A 26,865-nucleotide genomic window follows, 5' to 3' on the forward strand; every position below is an offset into this window, starting at 1 on the left:
GAAAATTTAGAAGAGAAAATGATGTGCAATCAGTAAATGTTGTAATTATAAAAACTTTATTTCACTCTTGCTTTAATGAAATCTTTGTAAGCACCATGTCATGGGCTGGCAACCTAGAAAGAGGACACTTTGATGCTTCAGTTAGTAACAACCTGTAAGCTGATGGTGTGAAGTCACAGCCACGAGGCGCATGTGAATGAGACCACACTTAATAAAAGTCACGGGATGGGGGAGGGGTGTCTCATAAAAGCAGGCAACAGGAATCCGTCCTCACTTTCTATGGTAGGAATCCAAAGCTTGTGCTTGGGAACATCAAAAAGGGCATTGTGCTACCTTGACAGTTTACAGCTTGCAAAAGAGCATCAGTGTTGCCACCTTCTGTTCCTGAACAGGGCAAAGCCACAGGCTCAGAAGCCCTACTTCCTTAAAGTTTAAAACACTTAAAGGTGTTATTCAACATTGGGCAAGCTACCCACAATGTCTTCTGCTGTGTGAATTTCTCCTATGCAACCATCAAGCCATCATTTACCTAATGAAAACTGGGAAGAACTACGTTTTCAGCAAAACATTTTAATTTGGTCCTCTATTCAAAGACAATTGCCAAGATGTTTTACATAAGTTTAATTCACAAGCATGTACACAAGGGAACCACTACAAAGAACATTGCTTCTTGGGTTATGAATAAAAAGTTTATCCTCTACTTACACTAAACATACAAAAAATAATCTACAAAAATTGTTTACCATTGATTTTAGCTAAAGAAAAAGCTTTCTTCTGAAACAAAAATGATTGTGTGGTGGTAGTATTTTAGCCATCAAAAAGTAATGTAAGTAACCAATAAATATAATGTGCTTCTTCCATATAGACATATTTACACTTGAGTCTTTGGCTTATGGTATTCCTAAAAAGAACTTTAAATGATCCAGCCATCACTGCACATTAAAAGAAAATAAGCCAGTTTTATATATATTTATATATTTATACACTTATATAGAGCTCTGCTACACTTTGAACATATAAAAATGGAATTTACTACGAATTGGCACAGCTTTTGTTTTCTTCCCCACTTTAAGGTTCCACAGCTTTTTTTCTTCCTTTTTTTTTTTTTTTAAGGGAGGGAAATGCCACTTTAAAAAGTGCATGCAGTGTGTGGTAGCCGCTCTACCGAAAGCGGGAAAGAAAAGGCTGCGTGGTCTCTGTACAGACACTGACCACCTCCCATCAGAGTCTGCCTCTTATTAAAGATAACCTGGGTGGCACAGAACGTGGATGCTCTCATACAGGAATAGAAACCGGTCAAGTCCTCTTTATTAAGATACACAACTTCATAAGAAAAATACGTTTGCCTCTCCAATGTAAAAGCCTCCCACCCCCCACATTAAAATCTCTCTGTGCAGGTGTAACAGGTACAACAGCTGCTGGCTCAACAGACGACTGAGTTTCTGCTTGGATGCTCTGCAAATAGCCTCACCTAACTATGAGGACTCCAGGTACTCCAAAGCCACATCATAGCAGAACCGATACTGCTCCTGCAACATGTTAGAACAGAAGGGATGAAAAGAGTTAGCAAAAGGCTAATAGTGAAGAATAGCATGTGTGGGGATTCTTGACATCCGATTTAGATTATTTAAGAGTTGCAAATTACTTATTCTGTATGAAACAGGAACATCTGCGCATAAGTGTTTTATACTCGAGTCTAATGATCCCTGCTTAAGAATAAGGAGCAACAATTAAAAAAAGATGTTTTATCTTTTCCCTGAATTTTCTATCATTTATAGTGCCCAGAATTTTTATGTGATGAAAACAGTTACTCCTCCTCATCAGAAGGTTTCCCAGTTTACAAAAATGTAAAGAACCAGGACACGTGCTGTCATGAGAAGCAACTGATAAAAAAAAAATCCTTTGTTTACCTCAGTCGTTTTTAGTACATGATTGAAACAGTAATTATCTCAGAGAAAATGAGAAGACCATAGTCCACAAGATGATTTTATGTGTTATAGTTTTGTCTCACACAATCCTGGGTCTTTTTATATTACACAAAAATCTACTGCATGGATTGTTCGTTAGATTACTTTGATATATTCCTGTTTTATATTGCTGCTGGGCTGTGCCAATGCTGTTCTCTATGTTCCAAATCTTCTCTTTAGATAAAAGGAGAGAGAGAGAGAGAGAGAGAGAGAGAGAGAGAGAGAGAGAGAGAGAACCACCCTCTGTAAACAACCTTTCATAATTTCATGTTTTACATTTTTCCACAGTTCATATTTTTCAGAGTATTACTTAAACAAATTTCTTTAAAAATTAGGAATTAAAAAAACCCTTTGAGCTTATTTATGCCTAAAAATTGATTTCTGTTACCTCTTCCTAAATAATACAACTTGCTTGTTAACTCATCGTTTGAGCTAAAACTAGACCTCCTTTGAGTCTAGCCACATAATATTAATCCATTATCAAGAAGTTTAAAAAAAAAGTCAGGGACTGTGCTGGAAATGATGGCTTACACTATGTAGTCATTGAAAAGTTCCCAGTTCAGTCCAAGAGGGCAAAATTCAGATTGACCTGGAGAACCTAAAATGAGTATTATTTCTAAAGAGAGTATCCCGGGTCTCTGGCAATAAGCATGGCAGCACAAATTTCCAAGAGCTGCGTATCACTTTTACTACAAAGTGGATATGCTTTCCATTAGTCCCTATTGGGAGAAGCGTACACAAAGAACTTCAAAGAGTGCCTGCAACCAGCTTGTGCCTCTCAGTTTTGTTTAACTCAATTTCCCTACCAAACTCAGCCCAAACCCATGGCAAACTTCACTCATCACTAATGTTTAGTAAGTAGAGCATTATGTCAATTCTGTCATGGTTTGCTTTGTGGGGCATGAATACAAAGGGGGGAAAAGCTCACTGGAAGGTTCTAAAACAAATGTTCAACTACAGACACATAAGTTAAAGAAAAGTTGGTATATCAAAGATGCGTTTGGCGATAAAAGTTACTTCTGAAGGCGAGAGTCATTCTCAGGAACTTTAAATGCTTCAGGCAGAGTTTGTTCCATAGGTTAGACACCTGTGAAACTAGAGCTGTAGCTACCTCCTGTCCATTCTGCATGTAAAAACTCCCTCAAATGCATACTCCCTGTCCCTTTCAATTGCCAGCACCCCGGAGAGGGCAACATGAGCTTGTCTTAGGTGGTGCCCCTATGAGGACTTGAGAAGGGAAGAAGTAAGCGAACACTTGTCAAAGTGAAACAGCATAAGCCCGAGTCTTCAGATGTTTGTCTCAGGAAGCAATGCACCTCCTGTGTGAACGACCCAGAGCAGGAAGTGGTGAAAACACACCAGGAGCTCATTGAATCTTCTTTTCTTCTTCTTCTGCTGCTGCTATCTGATCATCTTGATAAAGCAGAGCAAGCAACAATGATGCTGGGGCGAGGGGGGGGGGGTTCTGGTTTACTGTTCTGTGAGTGCCACAGCTGCCCTTCCCCATCTCACTGTACTGACACGTAACCCCGAAGTAAAAGATGTGACAGAGGCAATAACCGTCTCTCTTCCTTGGCACCCAGCTCCACCCAGGTGAAGTCTTACTCACTTACCCCCACCGGCCCCTACTTTGCAAGCTTTAGGAACTTGGGAGAACTCATGTCACACCATGTGCACTGTACTTTAGAGTTGGCAAAAGCTAAAAACCGTCAGCAGGGACTAACTGAGAGTTTACAGTTGTAATAGATAGTGAAGGCTGACAGACAATGACCGCAATAAACTTCAGTTGCTCTTTCAAAACATTTGATGTCAGGTCTGTGGGTGTAGGTCAGCAGTAGAATATCTTCCCGAGCATGTTTGAGGTCCAGGTTCTATACCTAGCAACACACACACACATAGACACAGACACAGACACAGACACAGACAGACACACACGCACGCACCCACCCATGCACCCTGATAAGTCAGATAAAATGAATAAGCTGAAAATAGGTGTCTGATTTGCTGAGGAGACCCATGCACTTATATAAATACTCTGCTAGTTAACTGAATATGCTTTACCATGCAAAAAACGACTATACTTTAGCAGAATTTATTCTTACGGAACTATTTATGAAAGTTTCCTACAACACAAATTTACTGGCTATAAGGAGAATAAACCCTACACACTTCTCAAATTGAATGGAAGCATTTTCTTCATTCAAAAGTTTATGTGATAAGCAACGAGTTTATATGGGTGGAGGCAGATTCTCAACCATCTACCTATTAGGTGAAATTCCCAGCAAGACTCATGTGTGCATCTGACTGATTTCCCGTAAGTGTGTGAAGTCAAACCAGTAAGCAGGTATGTGACTAAGCAGCCACTGAGACCCTCCTAAGATTGTGTGACTCACCGGGGCTTCCACCATGTTTGGCTTGCTGTTCCTCAGGGTCTTTACTGCGTGGAAAACGTCCACCACGTTTTGTCGCTTCACCATCTCCACAACAATGCCTATGGCACAGAACATGCCACTGCGGCCACCACCGTTCCTAAAAGCACAGATACAGAGTGAGCGCCTTTTGGGGGAATCGCATGTCACGTCATCACATTCGTCTGAGAAAGGAAATTTATCCTTAAAAAACAAATCACATGACCCAGCATCACATTCACCTGGGGAAGGAAATTCATCTTTAAAACTTTTCCCGTTTCTTTGGATTCTGCTTTCTATTTGTGCACGTATGTGTGAAGGGCAGAAAGGAAGGGACTAGGGGATAAAGTTAGCTCAGGAGCTTAGGAGTAGGAATATGTGACAGGCATAAATTCCTTCAATGTAAAGATGTTGAGATCCTAATATTTGCAACTGCATGGATCAAAGAGGTTGTGCATATAGGTGCTTGAAAGAGTTCAATCATATAACAGCTACATAATTTTTATTGTTTTATTGAATTCATGTAAGTCTGTGTACCTTATGTACGTCATGCCCATGGAGGGCAGAAGAGGACATCAGATCTCCTGGAACAAGAGTCAGAGAGAGTTCTGAGGCACCAGGTAGGTACTGGGAATCAAACCCAGGTCCTCTGGAAAAGTAGCCAGTGCTCTTAGTTACCAAGCTATCTCTCTAACCCCAACAAGTATATAATATTTAAAAGAAAACAAAGCAAACTAGAAACAAACAAAACAAACGAAAACCAGTAGTACATTATTCATTCATGAGACTCAAGTTCTATTTTGGAGTAAGACCTATGGTCGTCTCAGTATTTGAGCCCCGTCTTCTCAACGGAGCACAGAAAGGCTACTGAGGACATGGGCCGAGGTTCCTTAGTGTAGGGCGTGCTGCTCTGGCCTACTCACAAGCAGTGGATGATCGTCCGGCCTTCCCCTTCCTCACATTCCTCCTGCCACTTTTCCACCTGCAGTATCAGTTTCAAAAAGGAGCGTTTGGAGCCGGGCACTTCCCGATGAGATGCCCACCCAAGGTACTGGAACTGCTGCACCATCAGATAGCCTTCCTGTGGCTGGAGAGGAAAGCAGCATTTACGGGAATCAGGATGAGAACACAAAGGAAATTCATACTGGACAGAGTCTATTTGATGACAGTCAGCTTGGTTTTACAGAAACATGCCAAATTGGAAGAGCAAGAACACACAACATGTCCTTTTTATTTCCTGTGATGGTTCATATGCACTGTCAACTCCATAGGATCTAGAATGACCTTGGAGACAAATATCTGGGCATACTTTATCTACGTTAGGATAATTGAAGTGGGAAGATCCACCCTAAATGTGGGCAGCAGCATTCCACGGGCTAGGGTCCTGGACTGCTTAAACAGGAAGAAAGTGAGCTGAACACAGCTGCATCCTGCTCTTGTTGCCATGATAGACTGTATCTCTCAACTGCCAGATGTAACCAACCTATCTCCCCCAGGTAGCTTCTTGTTAAGCGTTCTGTCACAGATAAAAGGAAAATAACTAAGATGCTGCCCCCTCTTCCTCACACCCTAAACCTCACACTCAAGTCCTACTCTTCAACTTCCTGAAGTCTTTAAAATTCATTCATCTCTTCATTGCCACAATGTATGGGAGCTGTAATAACTCCTTCCTGGTGATTTCTGTTAGCACTTCTATCTCCTTTCCATCCATTCTTACTACAGGCATTAGGATTACTCTGCAGTTTAAAAACAATCTTGTCATTCGTAGTTCTAACGGCTTCCTAATGTTCTTAGTAAGCTCTCTGCTGAGACTGAAAACTCCTGTCATGATCTGCTTCACCTCCCTTCAAACCTTCTTTCCCTCTAACAGAGCACAGGGTTTGGACACACTCATCTTCCTTTAGCTCATTTGCCACTTTACTTCTTGCCTTGGGGACTTTGAAGCGATGCCCCTGTTTGTTTTGAAAACTTCTGACCCAGGTTTGCCTGGGGACTTCCTGTGATGGCACAGAACTAAAGTACCCCAGGAAAGTTCTCTGCCTCTGATTATCTTACCCTCAAATAATACCTGCTAATTCTTCGAAGTTTGGCTTAAGGACCTCTCTTCAAAAGTCTTCTCTGGTCACTTAGCTGTGTGAGCAGAGCTTAACTGATCATACAGTTAAACAATTCATATTCTGTGCTTCTCCTTTGACATATGACGATCATGTCAGTAAATAGATATTTGCACAATCAGGTGTGTGATGCCAGCCTTCTCTGATAATGTATAGATTCCTTAAAGACAAGGAACTTTCTCCTTTCACTTTAAACTAAGTATCCCAAGAACTGTGAATGATACTCTCAAAATAGCGGTGCTGCTGGAAGAAATAGAATCCTGGAACCCCAAATAGAAAATACAGAGAAGACTATGCAGTACAATGAGTTAGCCATATCACATGGTATCAGATCTTAAGTTTCACATGGAAGGGCTCACAAACAACCGCTTGGTAGATCATAGACCCAGCTACTGAAATATCCCTCTTGCATACTAAACTCACAATGGAGTGAGTGATATGAAATAATGAGACTAAAAATAAAAACATCAAGTATAAAAAAGCACCAGAACATAATATATGCAGGGAGATAACCAAACCAATATATATCCTGGAAAAAAAATACAGATTTCAAATCCAGTTCTAGAATACTTTCCATAGAAAGAGCTCAACTCACAAATGAGCTTTGTCTCTGTAGTTGAACAGCTACAGTTGCTTAGTTAAAATATTACTAGGAAGATACTGAAGCAGATGTGCAGACATAATGAGACTCCATTTAAACTAAAGTCAAAGATATGCATGAATATTATGACATGACTGAAATTATTCCTTTTTTTTTTCCACTGGAATGAGTGATAGAATTGATTATGAGTTTAACCCCTGTTTAACAAGACACACATCTAGCCATTTTGATATAAGTGACAGTCCTGACAACACACAATCATAGACTTAAACAGAACTGATGACTTTGAAAGCAGGGCGGTCTCCTCTTTTAAAGTGCCATGTAGTGGGAGTTACTATTTTCTGTTTACTATCTTGTTAAAAGCTAAATGGTTTTATTAGTACTTTGTTGGCTGGTTTTTAAGAAAAGGCCTTCAGAGTTGCTATTGTACAAAACACGTGACACAGCTGTCACTTAGCTGCTGGCAAAAGGCACAGCAGTGATAACACTGATTTCCCCTTTAGAGCTGGGCAGAAGCAGATGCTGCAGTGTTCAGGGCAGCAGAATGCAGAACAAGTAGGCGAGGGTCGGGAGAAGACTCAACAATAGCCGTGGCTGACGTCTCCCTCGGGCTTGGGTTTTCCATTGCACACAAGTTGAAATAGTGAAATGCAATTCTCCTGCTGTAACGGCTGATCTGTTGTATCCTACCCCTTGGTCGTTATCAAGACTGTTCTTACTTTTCACTGGTGTGATTTTTTTTCTTATGTTGGATGTAGATATTAATAAGGCGTGCCATCATCCTTTACATAAGTCCAAATGTGTCTGGGGCCGGGCCCAGACTATGAAAGACTATGAGAGACCACATCTGAATCTGGGTTTCCAGGTAAAGCAGCTACTGTACTCACGGACTGGATAACCTAGCTTTGAGCCTTTCCAATTTTCTGCATCTAGAACTAAAACGTAAGGTGATCCGTGGCTCTGGCATAGATTGTGTGCTGCCTATTAATTTTTCTCCCCCTGTTGTCTGGCTAGAATTAGGTCCCATCAGGATCACTCTCCACTTGCTCTAAATCAGGTCAGTGACCCCAGAAAGACTTACCCTAGTTAGGTTGCATATCCTAAAAATCCGATTAATCACGTCACAGTCCATTGAACAAGACATACACTCCACCTGGATAGGGCCATATCGAAGCATCCCTTCTTCTGGCCAGTACTGAGGGCAGCCCTAGACGATTAATGTTTGACAAAGAAAGAGAAGAGGTTTGGTTTTGCTTTAAAGTCCTATAAAGCAGAAAATGGAATTTGTTGCTATTCTGCTAGGATGCATCCAGAAGCACAAAATTAACCCAAGTCCACCAACCTGGGACAGGTCCACTTCATTTAACATCACGATGGAGGTACAGCCATAGTCATATACTAATCTCCAGAAATCTTTCACCGTGTTTGGCAGCGGATACTGTGTGACGATGAAAGCTGCTGGCTGCCTGTAGCTCTGTGGAGAAACAGGAGAGTTGAGAAATATAAGAACTTAAAATGCAAAGGGAGGTGGAGGAAATGATCATATCTTCATTGTACACATTTATGAAATTCTCAACGAATAAATAGAATGCACAATCAGTTGTACAAGCAGATTCAGTGCATTCCATTGCAGGACCAAGTAAGCAGGCGGCAGTGACTTTCAATAGAGATGGAGCCATAGTGCCCCTTAAGCCATGGGGCCACTGGGATAGACTGGAAGCCGTAATGAGTAAATGACATCGAGTTTGATGCCACTGAAGTATTTGAGTCCCAGCGTTATTTAACTTAGGAATGTTAATACAGGACAAACACAGAAGAGGAGGATGAATTTCCTGAGGTGAAAACCCTCCAAGGGGTGCCCATGGAGTTTCTGAAAGGCTGAAAGCAGAATAAAGCAAAACATCTCTGTCCTGTCCATATGAATACCTTTTCTACGTATGTGTAAATAAGGCTGCCAGATTCTTTTCTTCTTCTCCAATTAAAATCAAATCACAAGTACCTCAAAATCTTACTGTTACTATATTGTGTAGAGATCATCAACATGTTCTGTATCAGGCAATCCACCTCTGTGGTTGTAAAAATCATGTTTACTTGGTCTGGGTAATCTGTCAGAGTCATGAGATATACTAAAATATAATTTTTTAATGTAGTGATTTAAAGCTATACTGGAAAGACTCTGGGCACATCAAGGATGGGGTTAGGGTTAGTTTTAGTGAAAGCTTGCTCTTGGATTATTCTGCTCTGTAGTATACCAACACACACACACACACACACACACACACACAGAGAGAGAGAGAGAGAGAGAGAGAGAGAGAGAGAGAGAGAGAGAGAGAGAGAGCAATGGAAATGTACAAGGGCAGTCTTTGTGGCAGACTGTAGACTTCCAAATTCCCTGCTCCATACTCAGCTACATATTTACTAAAATTAATTTTAGAAAACCCAACAGGTAGTTGGGTTGCACACACTTGTTATCCTAGCACTGCAGGGGCAGAGGCTGGAAGATCAGGAGTTGAAGGTCATCCTTTATTATACAGGAATGACAGAATGTCAGAGGTCAGCCTGGGTTACATGAGACCCTGTCTTTTAGAGAATTGGTAGCAGCAACTTATAAAACCTCACAATAGTTATGGAGAGAAAACACTCCAATATTTTCCTTGCTATAGTTTCATAGGTAAAATGAGAAAGAAAGATGGTAAATTGTCTTAAGGACGCTGAATCTTGTCTGCTTTGTTTCTTCTTCCCAAGATAACAAAGCAAGATGGTTGATGACACAATTTCAAAGCCCCTTCCCTATTGTTCTGCTGTGGGAGCAGCTGTAGGTACTGAGTAATGGGACAGGATAAACTGGTTCTTTCCTGATGAGGGACTTTTTAAAACATGATATTACTCATGTCTTCCCTAGTTTCTTCTAAATACTTCCAACTAACTAACACTAAATAAAACTAGTTACCTTTAAATTATTGGAACACTGAGCATCATAGATAAATATCTCCAAATTAGAACCCCACACTTTGGTGGGATATGGTATTCTGCAATTTTAAAATGTATTCCTGCTATTCAAAAAAGGTAAGGTATTGATCTTTCTTCTCAAAATAATTAAGATGAAAAATATAACTTGTAATATTTTTCTGTAGGAGAGTACAGCTGTCAGACTTTAAATCCACAATAAACCTTTAAAAATTAGAGTTGCTAAGAGTCTCTGGAGGTGCAACCTAAAATTGCTGTATTTCATTGACAGCTTCTAATTTTCCATTCTAGTCCATTTTATAATTCCAAGAAAAGAAAAGTAGCCAGTGTTCAGTTGAGTTTTGTAGATTTCTCAGGGCATTTTACACTAACAAAGAGTTAGTCTCTTACATCCATAAGAGCAGCATTGATGTAGTTACTGCTCTCCCCATCAATTGTAATTAAAAAAGGCAGACATCTGTCAGGTGGGAGCATGTCCATGAAACGGTTCTTGTCATGGTTCCTTGGCAGGCATGCTATGCTGCAGTCTTCAGCTTGGAGTCGAGGGGTGACCGAATTCAGAGTCTAAAAAGAAAAGGGAACCTAGGTTAAAAGACAGTGACCCATTTAATAGCATAACACAGATTCATCAAATATTTGGGAAGCCAAGTGGAAGGTAACGGCAGTTGCCTCTGTGACAGGTCAATAGACCTTTTAGTTAAGCTAACGAAGCCTGTGAAGGAAGGCAGTCACAAGACGCATTTATTCACATGTCTCTTTTCAATAGGAACGGACAGCTAAACAACATAACTCACTGACCAGCCAAAGAAAACACAAGGGTGATCCATGATGGAAATGATGACCTTCAAATGGGAAGCTCCAATTTGTGATCACATTGTGTCATGGTAGAACAACACACCAAGAATCTAAGGAACAGTTTCCCAGAGCTATGTGTGAACACGTTTTCTTCCATATTGAAAGTTGTACAAAGGCAATGAACACACTGGAGCTAAGACAATGTTTAGTACAAATCTGAGCTATTATTATTAATATGCTGATCTCACATTGAGCATGCTATTCAAGGTCAAAGGAGTAAGACTCTATGGTGGAAAAAAAAGAAAAGTTATAAACACTAAAAACATAACCATATTTGACTGCTATAGTATCTTTTTCTCATACTCTTTTCAGAATGTGAACTCATTTGCCCTTCGGGATATAGCAGATATTAGCACACTAATAAAAAATGAATCCATAATGTGCATAGTGAAAGACACAGATGTTATATTCTAGTTGCAGAAGGGTCAAAGGTTATACATTTGATTTGAAAGACCTTTTCTAAAAGAGTTATTAGTGCCCAGAACAAATTGGAAAGGTTTTAATAGAAACCTTAGAAACAATACCTGGAATTCATCTTTGAGATGGGAGGAATTAGTTTGAGAGTCTATCCTAATCATATCAAAATATGCAGCTTTAAATTCACAGACAGGGATGGCCGTCTCTCCACATAAGCATGCTTCTAAAATGGCATCGTGAATAAAAATGTACTGCTCCTATCAAAAAAAATGGAGACAATTTCATACTAGTTTAGTAATATTTAGTTTAGAGGAGATAGAGAATATATACCAAAAGGCAACTGTAAATTAAGATACCTGTTATTCTATAAGATTTAATATTGATTATATATTAGAAATACAGTAAGTTTCATTTGGCAGATAGTGGAAACAAAAGGGAAAAAAATAAAAAAGATTAAGGGCAAGACAATGTACCTCTGTCTGAACCATATTAATGCGGCGGGATCGTAAAGCCTTGACACAATTGTAGATGTCAACCACACCCTCTCTTTCAGCCATGTCCAGCATGATGTCAATCACAATGTAGCAGCCTGTGCGTCCAGCACCAGCGCTGAGAAATTGAAAGAAGTGTGAGAAGCAGGTTTCTCTTTGTAAGCTTCAGTCTGTATTTTACCTTGAGCTACACGAAATCAAACTGAGTTAACAAAATGCAAACACATAACTTTACATGCCACACAAAAACATACTAATGCACAGATAACTGCGTATGGAGTGTCTGAGTTGGTGCAGTGCATTTAGATCGAAACGGGAGCTGCAAATTATTTCCACACTGAGCATAATGTCTACATATTGTGCAAGGTCCACACCTCTACCCCATGGCCTTCATTTCATGCGAATTTAAATGTTATAATTTTATATTATTTTAAAATTTCACACTCATGGGACTGAAACCGTACTGGAATCAAGCTACAAAATCTAACTCCACAGTGACTCTCTTACTTCATGCTCCTGTAGTCAGTTATTTAACAGCAGGAGGAACCTGGCTGTCTCTGCGGGACTCATGTAAACACCAAGGCCACTGATCCCAAAGCCTTCACACAGGATGAGTGATACTATCAGAGAGGAAGAGCCCCATATTTAATGCTGTCTGAAGAGGAGCTAAAATTACTCTGTGAAATGCAGAGTGCGATTTCTCTCAGGTGACAGTGACAGTCACCCTCTAAAAGTTTATTCTACATACTTACTTAGTATTTTCACTGTATGAATGTTTTGCCGGTATGTATGTATGATTACCATGTGTGTGCGTGGTGCCTGTGGACATCAGAAGAGGGCACTGGATGCCTGGGACTGCAGTTACAGACAGTTGTCAGCTGCCCTGTGGGTTCTGAGAATTGAACCCGAGTCCTATGCAAGAGTAGCCAGTGCTCTTAACTACTGAGCCAACTCTCCAGCTCAATAGCCACTCTTTATGTTTCATTTGTAAAGCAGAATCATATTACGCTTTGATTATTTTACCCTTTGGAAAGTTTACAGGCAGGAAAATAGGCAACACAGCTTAGGGGTGGTGACGGGTAGGGGAAAGAGGTGAGGGATTCACTAGCCAGTTTCTTCTTCTTTATACACGTACAGATGACAGCATGAGCAGGAAAATGGCATTTCTGTTTCTGGGAATCAGAGATTCCAGAGCCTCTTTGAAGCAACAATTCATGAGAATATACACCCTGATGATGAATTAAGAAGTCACTGAATTCAAAACCTATTTATCTCATTTTCTAAACGTTTAGCTGGGCTACTGGCATTATTTCTTTGTTATCTAAGACATCTTGTTTACACTTGCTGTTCTTTTATGTGTTAGCCAAAGATTCTTCAAGTGTCGCTATGATCCCCAAACCTTCTTCTCCATCACTGTCTGTGACAGGAATATAACTGAAGAGAGTACGTCAGATTTCTTGAGGATCGAAAGGACACCTTTTTATTTCCTTCAGTGTACATGCCGTGTCTTCTCCTTATGGCATGCATCCTTACCTTTGTTTCTTTCTTTTTCTTCTTCTTTTTAATGGCCATTGAAATTCTGAATTGGTTAGATTTTACAGAAAAAGGAAGATGCTAAGTACAAGGCATGAAGTAGTTTGGAAGGAGTACCGTTTGAGGACGGTGTGAAGTCTTCAGAACAGCTCTTTAGAACCTCTACATATTTTTCTGGCCCTATTTCAAAATAAGCCATGCAGTTTGCTCTCAGTGTCTCGGGTTGCTTTTTTCTTTCCTCCTTAAAGAAGTTTTTAATCAGAAGAAATCTGGATTCAGTATTCACATTTTTTGGCTTACATTTACTGAATCTCAGCAATATGGTTTTTAAGGTCCTCTGATGGATAGTGTTTTGAGAAAGAAAAAAGTTATGTGCCTGTTTCATAGCCCCTATTCTTACAATTTAGGCCATTTAGTTATCTAAAATTCGGCTTTAAGAGCTGGGATTCTAGTGGGAATTAAGTGGATTGGAAAAAAAGATCTCTATTTTTAACTTATCATTCTATACAGTATGGGGATTTTCAAAAGTGATGAAACTGGCCAACACAGCTGGTGCCACTAAGAGGCACTTTCCACACGCATGTCTGCGAGCAACACTGCACACCAAGATGACCGTGTGCACTCGGTGAGTTCCTGGCGTGTGTCCTACACAAAGCCAATTTTTATTTCTGCTTCCCATTATGTGCAGTACAGGCAAACAGGAACCTTGTAAGTGACATTTGGCTGTCACGCTGACAAAGCCTGTCTGGACGCTCATCTGAAGCTGGGGTACTGCGCACTCACGCTCATCGGAAGCTGGAGTACTGCTCACTCACCTGCAGTGCACTACGATGGGCCCAGCGCTGGGAGGGTTGGACAGCTTGACTCTCCTGATAAAGGAGAGAAGCCCTGTGGCGTGGTATGGAACGCCATGGTCAGGCCAGCCAGTGAAGTGGAACTGTTTGACTTCACGGATCTCGTTATAGCCCCTCTGTACAAAGACAGAAGAAGGTGCCTTAGGCAGCATCCAGAGAAAGGCACAAAATATACTTACAGGTACTAAATTTGAGTGACCGTGAAAACAAGATTTACTGAAGTTTGTTTTTTGGTTTTTTTTGTTTGTTTGTTTTTTGTCTAGTTGGGCAGTGGTGGAGCACACCTTTAATCCCAGCACTTTGGGGTGGCAGAGACAGGCGGATCTCCATGCGTTCAAGGCCAGCCTGGTCTATAGAGTGAGTGCCAGGACAGGCTCCAAAGCTACACAGAGAAGCCCTGTCTTGGGAACAAAACAAAACAAAAACAAATAAACAAAAAACCTAAACAAACAACCCAAACAAACAAACAAACAAAAGATACTGGTCTAACATGGCTTGGGACCTTAACTTTTCCCATCAGAGAACTGCCAGGAAAGAAACAGTTTTGTTCCCTTCTCTGGGCAAGTTTTTATTTGCCTTGACAGCTTGCTTCTTACTGGGAGTGACACCACATGAAATTAGGGGGGTTGGGGGGAGAGAAGGAAGAAATGGAAAAGCCCTCCTGACCTTGTGCACTGGGTTCTCAAGTGGAGATTTCAATACCTTGCTTACCCATGTTGAAAATGGTTTTGAAGCATAGTATGTAGGGATTTTCCAGGACAGTGCCACACTAGATTGGTCTGTGAAAATACACAGGCAGCTAAACTGTTCTCTGGGTAAATGGTTTTTCTCCGCTCTGTGAAATAATTTGGCTCACCAAGTATTATCTATAGTAACAACACAATAAAGGAAGTGAAGCATTCGCTGCTGCTTCTCTCTCCTTTCCAGGTTAATCGAAGAAAACCTTATAAAGGTTTCTACAAAGCCCTCTCCCATTTCATAAGAGAAGCTGCAGGTCTGAGGAAGCATGGACACTGTAAATACAATACTGAAAAATTTATTTTTAAGGATCTGTATTCCTACAAAAGAAAAAAATCTATATCAATCTAACTTTACTGCGAGCTACCAGTGAAGATATTAATCTTACTTGTTCAATCAGAAAAAGCAAAAACATATGAACTAAATAAATCAATTTGAGAATGGCAGTTTATCTTCATAGCCTGTCTTACAGAAACCAGTGTTATCAAATCCTCAGGAGCTAGGGATCATGCCTCATAATTCTTTTTAATATTAATTCCTAGCACATGAAGAAGGGGGTCTACAAACAATCTTAAACTTCCCATGACAAAAGTCATCCTGAAATCCCCCAAAATGGGAAAAAAAAAACTTTTTTTTTTTTTTTTTGCTACTTTTCACACCTCTGTATTAAACTGTTTTGCCCAAGTGGTTGCATGAACCAAAGTCTGCCTTTTAAAAACTATCTTCTTCCTATCTGGTGGTAAACATCCTACTAAAACTTCCTCTGTAGCTAGAGATAAAGCTGGGGAAGAGCACTTGATTAGTGAGCACAAAGGGTGGGTTTAAGCCTAAGTGCTGTAAAGCAAATAAGTTAATAAACAAACAAGTAAGCAGATGGAATTTCTCACAAATGACCAAACCCTACTTCCAAGACCACTGCTTTAAATCACACATAACGGAAGGAGAGAAGTCCCAGGACTAGCGGCATGCTGTTTAGAAATGGGTTAACCCTGTGTGAAGACATTAATCTCACATGTTCCACAGTCTGGGACACAGTTACCTAATCATTCACATCTTATTTTATGAAATCTGACATTAATCAAATATGGTTTATTGATTTTAATGGTCTACTCTGGCTAAAAGGTTGGTTAAGCCCATTCTTTAAAAGGGCGAAGGGAAAATTCTCAACTACAGAACTACAGTTCCGTTTCAACAGTATATTTAACAATTATTCTGTTTCTTTTCCCCCACCATCTGTTCACCCTTATCTTTGAGCCAGTCTGTGCGGAATAAAATTTGCTGGACAATTAGTATGTCTGAACCAAAATACATGCCTATATGTCCAAATTTATTCATGTTTTTTAAAATAAAGTAACATTTCTAATAATAAAGTAATTCTAGTTACGTATTTTCCATGCTTTCTAATATGGTGTACCTTACAAAATTTTTGAAAATTTACACTATAACTCATTTAGAATTAGTGATTTAGGGTTTGTTTTTTTGTTTTGTTTTGTTTTTGGGGTTTTTTTTTTTTTTTGGTTTTTGTTTTTCAAGACAGAGTTTCTCTGTGGCTTTGGAGGCTGTCCTAGAACTAGCTCTTATAAACCAGGCTTGTCTCAAACTCACAGAGATCCACCTACCTCTGCCTCCCTAGTGTTGGGATTAAAGGTGTGTGCCACCACTGCCCAGCTGTGATTTAATTATTTTATTGATAATTTCAAGCAACCAGGCTTTAAATGTATTTTTCCTGGTTGGTGTTCCTCCTTAATATATAACTTACCCTTATGCTATTGGTGTTTTTCTGAGTTCCTAATTTTGTAATAATTCATGTGTATGATGATTTGACTATTTCTCTACCACTACTTGCTTACAGTTATCTAGAATTTTCCAACAATATAAAGGAAAATATTACATATAAATAAATTCCTAAGGATAGACTTATGATAAATGCACCAAATGCCTACATGTTTAAAAACAATTCTACGGACAAACTGCTATGCTGATTTGTAGCGACAAAGCATTTGAACTCTGATCATTAACGAATGCAGTATCTCAGTGATCACACACAATCAATGAGGATTATTAGTTTTTGTAAAATTTTTTGCTCATTTGAAAGTACAAAATGGTATATCCATATTCATTGACCACGCTCCATAGACATGTTAGTAGCTGCCTGTCTTCAGAGATTCTAGAGTTTCTCATTTGCATTAACACTACAAATATCTTACTGATATTCATAGATTTGCGTGTGCCTTGGTTTTCACGTCTGTGTGTTCTACTGTCAGTTAAGCCCTTCATCCGTGTCCATGGTTCTGGGCCTGTGCCCATCTTTAAGGAGTGTCCCCCTTTCTTGTTTTTTTTTTTCATTCTTTGCCTTAAACTCAGTGGCTCATAACACAAGTAAAAATTATGAGTATGGGAAAAGTAGAGTTGACAAAGGTGGGAGGTGAGAGTAATTACATTGTATCTTATACTATAAAAATGTTAAGAAAAAATTAAAGAGAAAAAATGCTGATGAGGGATTCTCAGCTTCAAAGGCCTCCAATGGCCACCTGTGATTCTTGAAAAGTCTTGCACATTTCCTTTACCTTTACTTACCTGCCTCTGGCATCTAAGTCACTTCCCAGAACAGGAGAAGTGAAGTCTTAGGGCTATGCTGTGACTCATCTCTTCAGGAACAGCTTCCAAGGACACGGTCTCACACTCTCACTTCTGTCAGATCCCCATGCCACTTTGAAATTGTTCTTCCTCACACCCCTTTTAATTTTGTAAAGTGTTTCTCTTCTACCTCAGTAATATTTCCCATCTCAGTCCCCAAGGCCTGTTTCAACACAGTGCCCTGCAGCTGTAGAACAGAATCTCTTGTTTACAGTGATTCCATGTCTCCCTTCACGTGAGGACTCAAGAGTAGGGATTTTAATACATGATCCAAGGCTTACCTCTCAAACAAGAATTTGTAAATTGATGGGTTTAGAGACACACGCCTTTAATCCTAGCACTTGGGAGGCAAAGGAAGGCACATCTCTGAGTTTGAGGCCAGCCTGGTCTACACAGCGAGTTCTAACATAGAGTTACACTGAGTCTCTCGCTGTCTCTCTGTTTCTCTCTCTCTCTCCTCTCTCTCTCTCTCTCTCTCTCTCTCTCTCTCTCTCTCTCTCTCTCTCTCTCTCTCTCTCTCTCTCTCACACACACACACACACACACACACGAAAATTTAAAAAACCCAAACAACAACTCTCCCCTCCCCCAAACAAATGAATTTGTAGAATAATGATAATGGATGGATGGGTGGATGGATTTCAAAGTAATTGAACCAAAACCTGGCAGTGGTTTTTAAAAAGCTGCAATACTCATATTTCCAATAGAAGTTTTTAATGCTTACCCTTTCCAAGGTGAATGTCCTAACTACGTATTCAGCAAGGGGTTCCATTTCTACACAGGTCACTTTGAAGTCCCCATAAACCTCAGTATCATCAGGCCAATATTTATAGCATTTAACCTAATGATGAGAAGAATACATAGGTATATGTTTATCTGAACACATACACAGTAGCCAAGATGACATTATTCCAATGATAAATTTAGTTCACAATTCAAGCACAGCTGAGAAAACATCACACAGTAAACAGTCTGGGCATTTCCAAAAACTTCTAAGTTTAATAGTTAAGTTATATTTCAGTACAAAATTTAAGCTTATATAATTTCCTCCAGACATTCCCTCACAAGTGGTCCAATCCCAAGTGGCCCACCTTACTCATATACATGTATGAGCAATGAATGTTGCATGGACACAGTAGGTTGTATAAACATGTAACAATAATAATAAAGAAGAGATTGTGAATTTGAGGGCAGGATATAAGGAGGAGTTGGAGTGGTCATGAATAAAGCTCCCAAAAATTATTTAAAGAATTAAAGATTATTTTATCCCCCAAGGAGAACCAAATAGTTCTCATTGATTGAAAGAACATTTATCTGAAATATTCTGTGTATGAAACCTTATGTTTTATTACTTAAATTTATTCATTTATTTTTACATTCCAACTTCAATTTCCTCTCCCTTCTTTCCTTCCATTCCCACTTCCCCTGTCAGAAAGGGGCAGGCCTCCCATGGGTGTCAACAAAGCATGGCATATCAAGTTGAGCTCCTCCCTTTGTATTAAGGTTGGGCAAGGCAACCCAGTATTAGGAAAAGCCAGGCAAATCATTAAGGACAGCCTCTCCTCCCACGCTAGGGGTTCTACAAGCAGACCAAGCTACACAACTGTCACACATATGTAAAAAGCCTAGGTCAGTCCTATGTAGGATTCCTTGCTGTCAGGCCAGACTGTATGAGCCTAGGGTTTTGCTTTTTGGGTTCCTTTGTGGTGTCCTTGACTTCCCTGGCTCCTACAAATCTTATTTCTTGTCTTCAGCAGGATTCCCCAAACTTGGCCCAATGCTTGGCTGTGTGTAGATCTCTGTAATTGTTTCTATCAGTTACTCGATAAAGGCTCTCTGATGCCAACTGGAGTGGTCACCAATCTGTTTTCAGACTGGTATGGACTGTCAATCGAAATATTCTTAAACTACTGGATGATATTCTATAAGTGAGGTGACTATTGCTTTTCAAGAATACTAACAAGGATATGTAAGAAAATAAATATATTTTTCTTACCCGGCCAACCTCCACCAAATTAGTTACCATCACAATGCAGGCCGACTGCTCTTGCCACACCATCCTCCAGAAATCATACACAGTCTCATGAACTGGGCCTATAAACAAATTATTGTTCATACTGTGTTATCAGAGACACTTTATAGTTAATGAAAAGTTTAGATAACATAAAAGGTAGTATTTGTGAGACAAGCTAGAAAAGATGAAATTCTAATTCAGATGACCACTAGAACCACTTAATTTCAATTCATATCAGAACATAAACTACATGAAACATGCATGTGCAGATTTTTTTCTTCTATTTACCTTTTATACTTGGCAATCCCTAAGAAGGTACCACTACCTTCTGAAGTGTTTTTTACTGTCACTATGGCACTCTCCTGTGCCTGTACACGTATGTGGAAACAGAACTCTCTGGACACTTGCCAGAGGAGCAGCAGACATTGCCAGTTAAATAAATGTCCATCATTAATGAAGAGTACACGAGTCACGGTAATTGACACATACTTACATTCCATTATTATTATTATTACTATTATTTTAGATGATTAACTGCAAAAGCATGTTCTGGGCTGTCACTCACTCAGAACCACCAAACTGGTGTATGGTTCAACACAGCAGTGCATATTTGTAACTATAAAGAGTATTCAATTAAACCTAATTAATAAAACAAAAGGGAAAATCTGAACAAAATGACCTCTGCTAAAAGAGCAAATGTCAGGAGATAGATTTAATTCATGGTAGCACTGGCCTGGCAGGCACAAGGCCCTTGGTTCTGTCCTCAGTACTGAAGGAGAAGAGCAAAGTAAAACACAACAAAAATCAAGTAAAAGAGTGTCTCTTGTCATGCATGCTTTTCTTTGGATGGCCTGGAGAAATTTTGGCGAGATTACAAATTTGTTTGTTTAGATACTTTCATTTCCTAGTGCACCATGATATGATCAACTGACTTTGTTTGCATTTTCCATAAGGAATAGACTCTACTAGATTTCTCTAGGTCTATGTTAAGTTTCAGTCTTGATTTGTCAAAGGATGCCAGATGACAGTATATCTCATCATAACTATTGGCTATTGGTCTTGCGTCTTGCTGTTTTGCAGGCTGACAAAATCGGCTGCAAGATGACAGTCACCCAAGGCAGGGAGAGTCCTCACTTCCTGTTCATCAAAAATAAGTAGGATACTACTGACTAGTGCCTTGAGATATCTGATCATCAAAGATCAAATCACAGAGACAATCAGAGGATTTTCATTTAAAAAAGAATCAAGAACAAGGTATTCTAAGTTCTGGACAAGTATTAGCACTACACAAGTTAGGAAGAGCCAAGTTTATTTTCTAAATATAAAATTACAAAATAAAAATCCCTACTGGATAATAATAAAGAGAAATATATCATTTAATATAAATAACTATAAATACAGTATTTCAAAGACAAAGTTTTACCTTGAGTTGCAATGTAGTGGCTTGGTCTTTGGTAGCCCTAAAGTAGGAAAGCAAATTGGTTATCATTTTACATAGGTGTCAGAAATCAATAATGAAGGCATAAAAAGGTGGAGACAACAACTTGTCAAGTATAGATAGTAATAAAAAGACCAGACTGTGCAGTGAACAAAGAGTCCACTTCTCAAACACATAGGTAAAAGGAAACAGAAGACAAGGCTTAATTATATTAAAGGTTCTGATTAGAATTTAAATCATATAATTGAATTTTGTTTGTTGCAGAATAAACTCATGAGATTTAGTTCAGTTTCTCTAAAATGTTTATGCCTTCATATAAATTTTAAATCACTCATTACCGGTAAAATTCTGTTCAAAACATTAATTCTTATTGCATCATCCAAAAGTACAACACACCGCATTACAAATGGACAAGGACATATTAGAACCAGAAAAAAAGAAAGAAAGAAAAGAAACAACATTCCAATGTTAGAGCTGGACAATGCATGTGTGCTCAAATCAAAGTCCTGCTGAAATTAATCTTTATTCTTTTTGGTAATATTTCTGTTCTGTAACATGTTCAGGTTTCTGTAGGCACTATTTTGTGTGTGTTGATAATGAAATTTACACACATAACTTAAGTACACACACATATATAGGGAAAAAGAGTTTTCAAAACTACACTTTTTCATGCACAAGAATTTTAGTGCTTCCCTTTTCAATGTACTCAAGCTGTGCATAAACATTTAATATTGTTTCAATGAATTCTTTCTGATAAAGAACAATTTGTTTGTCAGCTGCTCTCAGTGGGTCAACTTTCAACAGTATGTTGAAAAAACGACTGATGGCATGATAAGGTTAAGTTGTAAATTTGTTTGCTTTTGCCAAAGGATTTAGTAAGACTCTGTTAAGTTGTGTTCATATCTGGTATGAGCAGGTCAGTACAGATACAATACTTGTGGGGTGTGGGAGGTCTCTGAACTAAGATGGAATACAGTGTACATCATACTGCTGCAAATACTGAAAATTAAAATTATCAAGGTTATTATTACTATTTTGAGACAGGTTCTCAGGAACCCTGGCTGGCTCAGAACTCACTAGATAGCAGGCTGGCCTGGAACTCACAAAAAAAAAAATCCACCTGTCTCACGTGCTGGGATTAAAGGCTTGCCCCATTACACCCAGCTGATTTTGATTTTTCATAAGCCAATACAGCACAATGCTTCATGGAAATGTGTTTCCAAGTCTCATAAACATTTCATGCCCTGTTTTAAATGAGATCTACCAACTGCAGATGTATTCTGTGTATAATACACAAACAAAAAAGATTGAATTGTATTTACCTAAAATATACTGGGATCTTAACAGAGTTGTATATCAAATCTTATTTAGGATAAAGTCCTACCAATGAACCACACAATAGTGTTATAGTAAGGCTCCAATGTATATCTGTCAAGGCAGAGAACTCTGGATAAACTAAATAGCTAAGAGCAATTACAAAGTTGTAAGAGAAATTCTGATGTCTTTTACTCTACAGAACCACTAGTTTAGCTTCCCAGAACGTGTCTGATAAAACTTAAAAATCTTATGAAAATAAAATTATGATGAAAAAGTCAACCAATAAACTTATATACTATTCTTAATACATGAAATCTATTAGTTACAATTATCAAAATAACCAAAATATGAAGTTCATAAGTGTGACCAATATCCTTTTCGCAGAATTTAGAACAGGTGGGGATTTATACGGCATCTCTACATGAACCGACGGTATACACTGTAACACTGTATTACACTGTGACTTAAAAATGAGCTTGCTGTGATTCAATTCATTCAGAACTTGGGTTTTTAATTATTAATAGCTGAAATCTGGCAAGTGCTAAGTACATGTGAGTCACTGTACTGGATGCTCTACATGCATTACTTCACTGCATTTTTCACAGCAGACTGATGAGCCTAAAACTATCAGGATCTCAGTGTGCAGATGAGGAAATGGCTAAGAACGGTCCCAAGATCTCCAGGGTGATTTTATTATCCACGCTTATTTTATTTTATCTATGTGTTTGCCTGAATGAATGTACGTGTACCACATGAGTGCTTGGTATTCAGGGAGGCCGGAAAAGGGTGTAAGATACCCTAGAACTGGAGTCATGGATGATTGCGAACTCCATGTGTGGGTGCTGGGAACCTTAGCTGGGTCATCTTCAATAACAGCCAGCATTCTTAAGTGATGATGCATCCATCTTTGTAAACCCTCTAGTGTCATTTTAAACCAGGTCATAGAGTCAGACCTTACCTATAACGTAATACATTGCTTCTTGGAAGTAATATTATTTGATTTGGTAATTACTTTCCTTTACGTAAAGAATTTCCCTGTCCATATGTATAACCAAAATTTAACAGTGCAATATGTAATGAAAACAGACTTTAGTCATGTGATTTGATATATATATATGTGTGATATATATATTATAAGTATAATATATAAATCATTTTCCCCTAAGAATTTTATTACTTTACAAACCAATATCACACACCACAAAATAGTCTTCCTACTACTGTATTTATTCATGCTTTTGATATAGGGTCTTATTTAGCCCAAGCTGACCTTGAATTATCTATGTACTTCAGGATGCCTTGGCACTTCTAATCCCACCGTCTCCACCTCCCAAGTGCTGGGATTACAGGCATGAGCCTCCTGGTTGATGCAGCATTTGGGATTGAACTCAGGGCTTCCTGCATGCTCACAAGCATTTTACCAACTGAGTCACATCCTTAGCCCCAGTCTTATCTTTTAATAGCAAAAATCAACATAAAATATGAAATTTCAAAAACACTAATACACATCATAGTATCCAGCTCCTCACATATGCTTAGGAAGGGTAAGAATAAAAGCCAGAGACAGAAATCATCAACAAATAAAATTCAAATGCATAATAAATTGTTGAAGCCAAAAAGTAGCCCTGTTTTGCTACACAAGAAAAGGGAAGGAGGTCAAATAGTTCTTTACACACATAAAATAATTACAAAAAAAAAAAGAAACACAAATATACTGTATGAGACCAATTAGGTGACACATGCAGAAACAACTAGACTAAGCATTAGTAGTAACTGTGATTAAGGGTATTTATATTAAATATTTATCATAGGGTGCTGTTATGTACATATAGTGGTACTTACATCCCTGTACAGCCAAATCTACAGCCCAAACCATAGTCAGGTGTGAAAGAAAGCACAACAGCGTCAGTAAGTACTAGGATGTAGAACAAGGAAAAGTGTACAGTTTGTTCTTTAAAGCTAGCAATCAAGTCATAGGTAATAACAAGCATTGAGCTCACAGATGGGAGCTGATACAGGGGCCTACTGTGCAAACACGCTGTAAGGACACTTACATCGATGTAGTTGGCATTAATGTAATCTGAAGAAGGATCATCCTCCACAGGCTGCAGAATGACTCTGGAGTGATCATCTGAAAGATTTAAATAATCAAACACAAACTGTTTGAATTCCTCTGTTTTCTGACAATGGCAGCGGTAACGACGTAAAGAAAAACTTATTTATTATCGAGTTAGTCATTTGGGAGCTCCTTACTTATTCCAATCACAAATATGAACACTGATCCAATTGCCTTTCAGATTAGGAAGTTCAGAGTTAGCATGGCAGTGTCTGGTCGGTTCTTCATTTGAACCGCAGACTTGACTACAGAACTTGCGTGGCTTCTAATTTTGTTTCTCAGGAATGTTTTCAGCTGGGGGAGTTCCTTTTCCTCTGGATGCCTGGATGCTACTGCCGAATGAGCCACAGAACAAGACTGTGAATTTTGAACCTGTTCTTCCTTCATTCTTTGAGAGACAGGTTACATTTAAATGTAGTTTAGATAGTTTTAAATGATTTCAACTCAGAGTAGACTGGCTTAAGAAAATGGACAGGCAATTATGAGTCAGACTGTCGGCTCTCCTCAGTACTCCCAAGGTTGCCCCTGGTGATGACTTGGCATTTTGCATGTACTCTTCATGAAGACATCATCTGAATGGAAATTCTGAGTGATTAATGACTTGCGGTAACTGGAGTTCAATCGCTGTAAGGGCACGTGAAAAAAATCCCAGAAACTTTGACTATGACCCTTGAGAGTGTTACACCAATTCACAACTGAAAAAATAGTTTGGCATTACCCAAATATTCTTAGACATTTGAAAACAACCCCCCCATGGACTTACACAAAAGCTTAAAACAGCAAGTTTCTCGTAGGGTGGAGAGTGAGATTGAATTTACCGAGGGTGATGGCAAGTTCAGAGTCAGCTAACATTGCTTTTAATAGTCTACAGATCATATAACAGAAAAACATAGCACCCCTTAGGATTCTCTGAAATTCAATACCATAAAAGTTGCAACTCACTGTACATCTTTACACATATAATGTTTATACACACGAATGGACTTTGGGAGTCCACTCCATATAGAGGGACACTCTCTCAGCCTAGACACATGGGGAGGGTCTAGGCCCTGCTCCAAATGATATTATAGACTAAGAAGATTCCCCCATGGAAGACCTCACACTCCTTGGGAAGCAGAAAGGGGATAGGATAAGGGGTTGGTAGGGGGTAAGGGGAAAAGGGGGGGGGCGAGCAACTGGGACTGACATGTAAAACAAGCTTGTTTTTAATTTAAATTTTAAAAAGGGTAAAAAACAAACAAACAAAAAAGAATTCTAGGGGAACTTACATGCAATAATGTTTCCGTATCGGTTTTTTTGCTCTATTTTGATCTTTTTTAGCTACGTCCCAAGATGCCGATTGACCTTCAAAGAAGCTCTGGGAAAAGATAAAGTTAACAAACAGATCTAATTTAATTCTGTTTCTCACAACAGGTTTATGCTTTAAAAATTAAAATAGTAAAAGTCACACCCACAGCTAAACACTGAACTGAACTCCTGGAAACCAGCTGCAGACAGGGAGGAGTGATGAGCATAGGGGTCAAGGCTGGGCTGGTGAAAGCCATAGAAACAGCTGACCTGAACAGTCTGAGCTCATGGACCTCAGACTGATGACTGAGAGACCAGCCTGGGATTGATCCAGACTTTCTTCTGAACGTGGGTATCAGTGAGGAGGTCTCGGCAATCTATGGGGCCTCAGGTAGTAGATAAGTATTTATCCCTGGCATACAAATAGACTTTGGGAGCCTATGCCACATGGAGGGATGCTCTCTCAGCCTGGACACATGGGGGAGGGCCTACACCCTGGCTGGGATGATATGACAGACTTTGGAGATTGGAGGGGGGTATAGGGTGGGAGGTGGGGGAGGTTGGTGTGTGTGTGTGAGGAGGGGAGGGAGATGTAGCTGGGAATGACATGTGAAGCAAGCTTGTTCCTAATTTTAATTAAAACAAGTTGGAAAAAAAGTCACATTTGTGGTGGTGGGGGCAGGGCTGCCTAGAGTAGTAAGAGTACATTTCCTGTTCAGCCCTCAAGTTTGGTTTGTGGGATACAAGTTCTTTCATGTTCAGTTGGGTTGAGCTCACGGGAAAGACTGGCAGTAACTTTAGAAAAATGTAGACCTTTGAAAAATCTTTCAATTTTAAGATAGCTATAATTTTGTGAGTTACAAGTAGAAGCATCTTTCTTTTTTGAAACATTCTAAATAACAATACACCTCAACTTGCAAAACTATTTTTAATGATGGCCATCTTTTAAATGTGTGTTCATCAGCACTTGTAAGAGGAAAAAAAAACCCACTTTGCTCCAATAATTCTTTATGTATGTATGATCTGTCATATTTTTCTTTTTGAAGGACATGGAGACTGGGTCTTCCCTTCCTTATAATTCCATGTGTGTGTGTGTGCGTGCGCGTGCGTG

The 26,865-nt window shown here is 39.2% G+C and overlaps 1 protein-coding gene across 1 annotated transcript in view; it reads right to left on the reverse strand.

The window, feature by feature from the left end:
• Nucleotides 1–554: 554 nt before the first annotated feature.
• Ptprk (protein tyrosine phosphatase receptor type K) overlaps nt 555–26,865 on the reverse strand; it is a 517,652-nt gene continuing 491,341 nt past the window's right edge. The window contains 16 exon segments of the mRNA XM_021224035.2: nt 555–1,529; nt 4,361–4,496; nt 5,299–5,462; nt 8,172–8,297; nt 8,433–8,564; nt 10,448–10,621; nt 11,437–11,586; nt 11,803–11,938; nt 14,169–14,323; nt 18,307–18,423; nt 19,579–19,676; nt 21,020–21,056; nt 24,194–24,211; nt 24,406–24,482; nt 25,736–25,763; nt 25,765–25,824. Of these exon segments, the coding sequence (XP_021079694.1) occupies nt 1,476–1,529; nt 4,361–4,496; nt 5,299–5,462; nt 8,172–8,297; nt 8,433–8,564; nt 10,448–10,621; nt 11,437–11,586; nt 11,803–11,938; nt 14,169–14,323; nt 18,307–18,423; nt 19,579–19,676; nt 21,020–21,056; nt 24,194–24,211; nt 24,406–24,482; nt 25,736–25,763; nt 25,765–25,824 (1,662 nt within the window). The 3' untranslated portion in view covers nt 555–1,475.

Source organism: Mesocricetus auratus, unplaced genomic scaffold (genome assembly GCF_017639785.1).
Source record: "Mesocricetus auratus isolate SY011 unplaced genomic scaffold, BCM_Maur_2.0 Super-Scaffold_100018, whole genome shotgun sequence".
NCBI lineage: Eukaryota > Metazoa > Chordata > Mammalia > Rodentia > Cricetidae > Mesocricetus > Mesocricetus auratus.